Raw genomic sequence first — 8,950 nt, 5'->3', positions numbered from 1 at the left:
CGGCCTGAAGAAGGGATGGGAAGGTGGTGAGGGTGCGGGGCTCTTGGCCCTTGGCGTGAGGTGCGGGTTTGGTGTAGGGGGTTTGGGGCCGCAGAGCCCCGGTGCGGGACGGCGGCTCCTACTGTCAGCGACAACAGGCAGGCATGGTCGGCTATGACCCAGAGGCAAAGTGCGTCTCCACGGTGGAAGCAGCTGCAGCAGGATCCGCATCGGGCTTCGTCACTCGGGTCCTGATCAGCCCTTTGGACGTCATCAAGATCCGCTTTCAGGTATCTGACTTGCTCGGGACGCGTCTGGCACAGAGCAGTGCTCGCTGTCCTGACTGAACAGGTCGCCTCACAGCCAGAGCTGAGGAGCCTGCTGTCGGCCCTCATGGATGCTGCGCGCGATTCGAGGCAGTAAGACTAACCTGAGGCCAGCACTTCTCTTTGTGTAACCTGTGTGCTTCAATGGCATCTTGTGTTTTTCATAGTTTGTTTTCTTTCCCTCATTTTCTAAACTATCTTGCTTAATTGAATTTCCCTATCCTTATTGGCTGCTTTAATGTGGTATCCATGTTCTTGTTCTTCAGAGTCCTTTCTAGAAAGTGTCCCGGTTGGTTCTGCATGCAATTTTGAGGGAACGCGGCATGTCTTCACTCAGCTTTGGTTGGCTGTTGGGGTTGTGAATTTCTGCATGGGACACTTGAGCCTTGTTGAAACATGATGTGGAATTGAAAATGCTTTCTGTTTTCCCCCAGCTTCAAATTGAGCGGCTCTCCTTCAAAACTCCAGGCGCTAAATATCATGGCATCTTGCAGGCTGCACGGCGCATATTCCAGGAGGAGGGGATGCTAGCCTTCTGGAAGGGTCACGTTCCTGCACAGCTCCTTTCAGTTGGCTATGGAGCTGTTCAGGTAAGATGACACTGGATGGGCCCAGCATTTGTATAGACGTTTTTTTTCTTCAGACTGGTAGAATGAGCTGATGCAGTAAGGTCCAGGTTAATGGGACTGATTCAAGGTGACTCCAGTCTCAAATATGTGTAGTTAAATAATGTTGGTGTCTAGTTCCTAAGTTAATATTTCTGAGCTTCGTGAACCATGCTTGGCCAGCATGGAGCAAAGCAAAAGCAATCTCAGTTCACTATCTGAGTACCCTGGTGTCACAGACAAGCCCTGCTTGTTCCTGACACTTGTCATAACTGTTTATACAAGCATATGTTGTTTTTTGCTTTGATTCACATTTTCCTAGCGAGCTGTAAGGGCAGTGAAGTCAGTGAGGCTGATGACAGCATTTTGCGCAGTGTTGCTATGCTTAATTTATAAGTATTAGCAACGTGTTTTATGATCTCTGGTTGAAAAAGTAACGGGTAGCATGTATGTAATATAGTAAACAATTTTCAGTATACATATACAGAGCTTTAAAGTGTATTTTTTGCAGTTCTAAATGCAAGATGTACAGGAAATATCAGAGATCACAATACCCCAAGCATTCTTCAGGCTGCTCAGTGATTTTTACAAGGCATTCTTTGAACATGTGCTCCAGTAGGTTGCAAATTGAAGAACTTTTGAAGGATAGAGAGAGGAGGTGGTTGTAAGCTGTGGGTGGAGCTCTTAGTAAAATGAAAGAGTGGGAGATCTGCATCAGTGATAAGAAATGACTCCTTGACCTCTGCGTGTTTGTTTCTGCAAGTTCATGGCATTTGAAAGCTTGACCAAACTGGTGCACAACGTCACCTCATACAATGCCCGCAATTCCTTTGTGCACTTCATCTGTGGTGGACTATCAGCTTGCACAGCCACTGTTGCAGTTCAGCCTGTTGACACACTACGTACTCGTTTTGCTGCTCAGGGTGAACCTAAGGTATGGTTAAGGATTTGATGTTTGGAATTATAAGCTGTATCTTATAATTTAATTTCTGTGAATACAGGAAATTTGAAACAGTCTGTGCTAACAGTGGGTCAGCATAAAGGAGCAGCTGCTGTTACTGGGCAATGTTTGTGTTGCATCCAGGGCATCCTCTGTACTGTTGATATAGCTTCTTTTTGTTTTGCTGATCTGTTTTTGTTTGATTTCTGACAGGTTATCCAGAAAGGTGAAGTTGTCCTTACAAGGATAACTCAATTTTCATTTTGTCTATTGGCCAGTTAGAGAAAATAATCCTTAGTCTGTGGTACATTACGTGTTTGAAACTTTCAACTTACATGGAGTGAAGTTTAAGTGGTGATGAGATGATACTTGATGCCTTTTACCTGTGTTTCTTAATCTTACTTATGCAAGAGTTGATCTCCATGCTGATTAGGTCTGTAATAATTAGACACATACAAATTTGTATTGGAACAGTTTCTGGTTTTTGTTTTAGCTTGCAGTAGAATCACAGTATGTATTATCTGAATTCTGTTGCAGAAGCAAGCAGAGCTGTTAAATAGCAAATTAAATAATTACATCAATGCTTCAGGTGGTCTCAATCCACAGCTCAGCCCTGTGTCTCATTTGTTTCCCTCAGAAGCACAGCTTGGATGTGGGATTCATTGTCTGCCCAGGCTCTAGTGCAGACCTAACAATCTGTTCATTCAGTCTCAACTAGACATAGGTTTAAGTTGTCGGCTTACTTATAAGAGCCACAAGGCTTTAGCTGAGAATACTGCATGAAGATATACAAAATCATGTTGTTCTTTGCTCTGTGCTGCAGATCAGTCAGTTGTGTTTTAGGCAAAGGGAAATTCTTACACTCTTTACTTAGAAGTATCCAGACCTTTGATTTTGCTGTTTCTAAGCCTCTTTCGCTGGCAAGTCAATGTCTTCTGTATTGTCTAGATCTATCAGAACCTTCACCATGCAGTGGTGACCATGTACCAGACGGAAGGGCCTCGGACTTTCTATAGAGGTCTGACCCCTACAATCATTGCTGTCTTCCCATATGCTGGTTTCCAGTTCTCCTTCTACAATATTCTGCAACAATTTTCAGAACGGATGATTTCAGATGAAGGAAAAGAAGGAGGTAAGCACTTAAGATAGTTAAGTCTGTAATATTAAAAGAAGGTAATGGTAAATATTCATTCCTATCAACTTTTTGTATGCAACCTCTTAAAAGCATCTAAATTTCCCATCTCATTCATAGCTCTGCACGGATACTCCATATGTGTATGAGAGACATATGTGGAATGAAGTTTTCAAGCACCTCATGTTTTTGAATGGTCATGAAGGAAATGTAACTAGATGGGAAAGTGAAGTGTCAGCAGCCCAAAGTGCTTTTTCTTGAGCTGGTGACTGTTTCTTTTGTGCATTGCCACTTGGTAGTTCAAAATCATAAATTAATGTAATCAGTCAAGGTGAGCTGTTACACTCTGACTCCGGTGGGCACTGTGAGCCCAGTGTGGAAGAATGTAGATTGAGGTTCAGTGGTCCAAACTATGCAGAAAAGATGGTGTAACTTCAAAGTCTTTCTGGCCTTCCTTCTTTTAAAAAGCGGTTTTAATTTACTTTTAATAACTTTTCCATCTGAGCTCACTGCTAATCCTCTATTCTCTCTCTTTGCTGTGTATTCTTCTTTCTGCTTTTCAGGCAATGTTAAAAACCTTGTTTGTGGCAGCTGTGCTGGAATCATCAGTAAAACTCTCACTTACCCTTTCGACCTGATCAAAAAACGACTGCAAGTGGGTGGCTTTGAGCATGCCCGAGCAGCCTTTGGGCAGGTAAGAAATGTTTGAATTCTCTGTTTTTCATACGTCTCAATTCACAGCAAGACAATCCAGAGCCCATTCATCACTGGAGTGAAGTGATGATTCATTAGAAGTACTTGTCTTTGTATATGGGTTGGCAAGTTTCTAGTTTCTGTGAGCTAAGCATTGTTCTCGCTTAATACTGGGAATAGCTGCTTGAATAAATTGGATTATTTTATTACATTGTCCAGCATCCTGTGTTCTGCCTTGTCATCCATCTTCATCAGGTAGGCTGTCTTGGAGCTGAGGATGAGTTATAAGAACAAAGGGGATCCAATTTCCTTTATTCTTCTACTTGCCACCTGATTTTGTGACTTGGAACCAGATAGTAGACCGAGAATTATGCTAGCTTTATGCTGGGATCACTTGTCTCTCAGGATGATTTTCTGAAATTAATGTTTTGCTGCAAGGAATAAGAACAAAGTATTCAAAGTATACAAAGCATACATCTTATGTACCACAACGTCCTGAAATTCAAACCAAATTAAATACTTCTGACATTCCTAATCACCGCTCATCACACCTGGAAATACACTTTAAGGCAACTACAGATCTTTCAAGAAGCTGTCTATGTTCTTCCCTGAAAAGTAGTTGCTTCCTTTTCTCCTTCAAATTCCCTGGGTCTGAAAAGCAAATCAGTCTGTATTTGAAGAAAGTCTTGAAATCTTAACTTACTACACTCGATGCTTCTTTTCTTCCAATGAGGTACAGTGTTTGTTCTTAGCATTGATGTGTCACAACGTTAAACCTTCGTGGTGTGATACGATGACATGCAAGTAGCTAATCTATAGACTTCTAAGTGCTGTAGCTGTGTTTTTCTTCTGTCAGAGAAGTTGTCCCTTCTTAGAGAGTGAAGGAGATGGAAACCAATAGCAGCACAATCTGAAATAAGTTCTTCACAAACTCGCACCATAAATAACGCATGCCATTGTAGCATAAAGATTTTATGGACCTTCAGTTAAAACAATCTACTTAAGCCATTGCTGATGCAAAATATATTCTTTCCCTCTGCCAGCACTCTTAACAAACTGATTCTCTGAAACTTTCAGTTATTTATAATAAAAGAAAAACATCTCTAGGCTGCGTGTCTAGATTATGCTTTTCTGTGGTATAATCTGGGACTTTCTGTGTGCTTTTCCAAGTAGGCTGTCTTCGATTTCTTTTTTTAACCTTGTTGCCATTCTTTCCCAGGTGCGGATATATAGGGGTCTACTGGACTGCATAAGGCAGATCATGCGAGAGGAGGGCCCAGGTGGATTCTTTAAGGGCCTTTCACCCAGCTTGCTGAAGGCTGCTGTCTCTACTGGTCTCATCTTCTTTACTTATGAGCTGTTCTGCAGCCTGCTGTGTGCCCTGAAGAATGCTGACAGCCCTAAGAGGAAGGGAGGCTGAAAGGGGGATGTGTTTTGTCTACCTAGTGTTCTCCTGCAGGAGGGAAACTGAAGGCTTTGCTCTGTCTCTATCATATTGGAAATGTCAGAGCACCCAGAACTCCACTAGCCCATAAGAAATGATGTCCTGTGTCCAAGCAGGAGATGGAGGTGACTGCAGTTCTGCTAAATGCACTGGATTGCTTTACTGGAAGCTGTTAAAGAGAGCACTTCTTTGTTCTGTCTCCCCTGATACCAGTATGTGTTTAGTGAGGAGAGCAATCAAGCATACAACTGACTACCTGGCAGAGATGTGTTCTGACAAGACACTTGGTAAACTGGGTGAATGGCTGTGCTTGCCCTGGATCGCAGACGGGTCCTGGATAGCTGGTGCTGCCTCACCAACATAGCGCCGCTTAGTGCTGCATTTGCACAACTTTATTTTCTTCCTTACGGCCTGCTCTTCACAGCCTGTTCTTTTCTCTGTTGCACAGGCAGCTCCGCTCCAGATTTGAAAAGACAGTTAAAACCACTTCAGCACACACAGATGCTTGCTTTCTGTTTTCTTTGCTGCCAGTTGTTTTTCTCAATCAGAGCTTGCTGGCTGTGCAAGTTGTAAACACAGCATCTTTTAGCGGATCATGCTAAGTCAAGCTTGTTCTCCCTTTAACTCTGGTCAGCTTGATTGTATCTTAAGTGCCAATTTCTCTTCTGGCATGTCTTTATTCTCAAGATTTTGCATTGCCTCAGTTGTGCTTTTTACAAATAAACCCAAAGAAGAAGAATCCCACTCTTGAGGTTTCAACGCACAAGCCCAATTCTTACTTCATAGTTTTTGTTTCCCTGCTGCAATGCAGTGGGTGAACAAGTGCTATGCAGATTTAATTTTAGACTATGTTGGAACAGTGAAGGAAAGTCCAGTGGAAACTCTACTAGAGTCTTTTTTTAAAAACAGTTTCCTGTGGCATTTTTACAATAATCAGGGTGTTAATCCCAAATGGTCTGGTCAAATTCTCCAGCATGACCAATTCCATTCTGTTGACACAAGCTCCTCAAGCGATTTTGGTTGTGTATCAGTGTTACTTATCCTGTTTCACTGGTGGATGAGATATCCAGTGAAATTCTTACTGCAGGTGATTTTGAGAGCTATATAAAATTTGATTCACTGTGCGTTGTCAGATAGGAGGCTGATATATGAGCCTCTAAGAGGGAGTTTTAAGTGCATGTACTAAGAAAATGGGCATGAAAATGCTGACAAGTTTTCTCGGAGTTCTTCAATCCCACTGGCACTTTCCTGTGTTACAAAGGCTCTAATGAGGTCTCCTCAAAATGTGCTTAAAAATATTTTGCCTTGTTTACTGTTTATCTGTTATTCTTGGAAGACATAATAGCCCATAATGACTTGGAGTACATCATAACCAGTAGCGAACTGAGCCTCATGACATCTTTCTGAGACAGGGAAATACTTTATTTCAAAACAGACATAAACAGGTTGGGGTTGTTACTGTTTTTTTTTTTGGCTACTGGTAGAGACAAATGCTGTAGCAAGGACAGAAAGGTCTCCATTGCTGACTTAGACCTCCATACCCCCATAGGAAACCTGGAGCCATCTGTCCTATTTAAACATTACAAGACTTTTGTTTTCTGCGAAAGAGTAATGTTCAGCTGCACACTATAGAGGTAAACTGGGTAGGAACTCAGCAGTGAGAAATGTAAGCTCTGGAACAGAGGATGATTTTCTTTGGTTGTCATAGGGGCAAAGAATAAAGAGCACAATACTGTACTCTGTTAAGATTATGTCCCTTGAGTGTGCTGTGGGCCTTGAGGTCATTCAGACAAACTGCTTCAGGGTGTGTACTGCTTGCCTGCTCCATGGAAGGGGCAGCAATGGAGAGTATAGGGCAGCCTCTTCTCCCTGGAATAGATTTCCTCCACAATGCACGACTTGCTTCTAACAGGTGTCAGTGTTTAAGTTACGCCAGTCCAGCCTGGGCTCTGTAAGAGGCTCTCCTCGGGCAGAGCTCTGGATGCGACCTGGTTTATAGATCCCTTATGGAGGCTGTTAGGCGTAAATGTTAGAGGCTCATAAAGGCAGCTGATCTTTCAGCGAGTGGAGGAGAAAGAGGTGACAACCTCAACTGTAGAATATTGGAAGTTGCACCTAACCATTGCTTCAGTCAGCAGCATCTGTCCATGAGAAGTTTAGGATGTGCGCTTGGCAGACTGAGAGTTGCTGTTGGGGAACCACTATAACGGCAGTGTTGCTTTAGGGAGTAAGAGTGGTGTAATGCGAAGAGCAGGGCAGTAGCTCTTCTTTCTGACGCTGCCCTAGCAAAACCCACAAACATCATTCAAAACAAAATTTCCTAGAACTGGAAGAATGGGAGACAGGAGATAGCTGTAGTCCCCTGGTTCTGTACAATAAACAGATTTTCACTTAGAAGCTTTGCAGTTCAGTGCAGATCCAAGTGAACCCTACGGTGGGTGACTTGATGTGAGACCACCAGAGTCCAACTGTTGGGATAGCTGGGATTCACTGATGTAACCCTGTCAGTAGGGATTTGTGTTGCCTGAAATTCACCTCTCAAGCTGCTCGGCTATTGTACTTGTTTTCCTCCAGTGCCTTTTATTGTGATGATGTCCAAAAGCACCTAGGCAGAGCATTACATCCAGGCTGGATGTGGCTCTGGGCAGCCTGGTCTGGTGGGTGGTGACCCTGCCCGTGGCAGGGCAGTTGAAACTAGATGATTGTTGTGGTCCTTTTCAACCCAGGCCATTCTGTGATTCTGCGATTGCACAAATCACACTGTGATAATGGGGGCCCACCATACCTGCCTGAGATGGGAGAACCCTTACGCACAAACTCTGTGATGGATGCACTGTTTCCTTTAGCACTGACCATCTCTTTGAGTTCCTAGATGGTTGTATGGATGCTCATCCAGAAGTATCATCTTTAAAAATAAATGTATGTTTTACAATTGGTTCTGGAATTGACTGTTTTTAATTTGCATTTAAGCTGTTATTGTGATGCAATAATTCTCTCTATTGTCTGGGTAGATCTTTTGCAGCTGCTGTTATCTGAAAGCATCTGAGCACCAAGTGCTTAAAGCATGTGGCTACCTTTATAAAGACAAGACATTAAATACGTTGTTGTGCTCGTGTCTGGCTGCAGTTTCTCATTCCTTCCCTTCCGGTCAGTGTGTGCAGTTGGACCCTGCAGGACTGCTGGGGCAGGAGCTGCTTCCTGGGAGCCGTCAGCAGGCAGAGCTGTGCCATCCTCTCTGCATGGAGTGTCGTTGGGAACTGCACAAAACAGTCACAGCCACGGCTTTGTCTGGAGCCACAAATCCAGGCTTTGTATTCAGCCAGGCCGCACAGTGCTGCAGAAAATGTTACAAACTGCTCATTCTGCATTTCCTGTGGCTGTTTTCCATTTCCAGCGTTCTGGCTGCACTGCTGTCCGGTAAGAGCTGCAGTAGCTTCAAGCCCTGAGTGGTCTTCCCGACCTGAGAGAAAAAACGTGAAGAACGTAAGTTACGCTGCATTCGGCAAGCTCTTGAAAAGCGTGAGGTGTTTAATCTCCTTTTCCATGAATTTTCATACTAATTTTTATCCTCGGCAGCAAGCAGCACCATAGCAGGGGCTTGGAGCTGCTCCGCTGTAGCTCAACCTGGCGTGAATGGGGGATAAGCGCGATTCTCGCCCGGAGCTCGGCGAGACGCGGCGGGACCGAGGTAAGCGCGGCCCTCAGAGCCCCGCGGAGGAGAGAGGTGGGGGAATCTCGGGGGCGGCCGGCAGTGCTCGGGGGCTTCCCGGGGAGGAGCGATCCGGCCCCGCCCCGCCGTGGCCCTGCGCTGCCGGCTGTGGCGCTGCAGCC

General features: G+C 44.2%; 2 protein-coding genes across 3 annotated transcripts in view; both read left to right on the top strand.

Moving 5' to 3' along the window:
• The first annotated feature begins 6 nt into the window (after window positions 1-6).
• On the top strand, window positions 7-8,051 carry SLC25A19 (solute carrier family 25 member 19). 2 transcript variants are annotated; one of them, XM_019621816.2, is made up of 6 exons: window positions 7-269; window positions 800-895; window positions 1,674-1,844; window positions 2,799-2,982; window positions 3,546-3,676; window positions 4,895-8,051. In XM_019621816.2, the coding sequence occupies exons 1-6, from the start codon at window positions 144-146 to the stop codon at window positions 5,093-5,095; spliced, it is 909 nt and encodes a 302-aa protein (XP_019477361.1). In that variant the 5' UTR covers window positions 7-143; the 3' UTR covers window positions 5,096-8,051. The 2 variants fall into 2 exon arrangements, with proteins under 2 accessions (XP_019477361.1, XP_010719959.1); XM_010721657.3 differs by having other exon boundaries at window positions 740-895.
• Window positions 8,052-8,509: 458 nt separating this feature from the next.
• Window positions 8,510-8,950, top strand: part of MIF4GD (MIF4G domain containing) — a 7,826-nt gene continuing 7,385 nt past the window's right edge. Inside the window, exons 1-2 of the mRNA XM_019621817.2 lie at window positions 8,510-8,602; window positions 8,696-8,807. The gene's annotated coding sequence lies outside the window, so the exon portion shown is untranslated. The remainder of the gene's footprint in view (window positions 8,603-8,695; window positions 8,808-8,950) is intronic.

The sequence above is a fragment of the Meleagris gallopavo genome, chromosome 20, assembly GCF_000146605.3.
Source record: "Meleagris gallopavo isolate NT-WF06-2002-E0010 breed Aviagen turkey brand Nicholas breeding stock chromosome 20, Turkey_5.1, whole genome shotgun sequence".
In the NCBI taxonomy this organism is placed as follows: Eukaryota; Metazoa; Chordata; class Aves; order Galliformes; family Phasianidae; genus Meleagris; species Meleagris gallopavo.
This window is presented reverse-complemented; position numbering and strand designations above follow the sequence as displayed.

Bases quoted from the DNA above. Each gene is read 5' to 3' on its own strand.
- SLC25A19 (XM_010721657.3), top strand. From the start codon at position 144: ATGGTCGGCTATGACCCAGAGGCAAAGTGCGTCTCCACGGTGGAAGCA. The intron at 270-739 runs GTATCTGACTTG...GTTTTCCCCCAG, and splicing joins TCATCAAGATCCGCTTTCAG to CTTCAAATTGAGCGGCTCTC. The intron at 896-1,673 runs GTAAGATGACAC...TGTTTCTGCAAG, and splicing joins TTGGCTATGGAGCTGTTCAG to TTCATGGCATTTGAAAGCTT.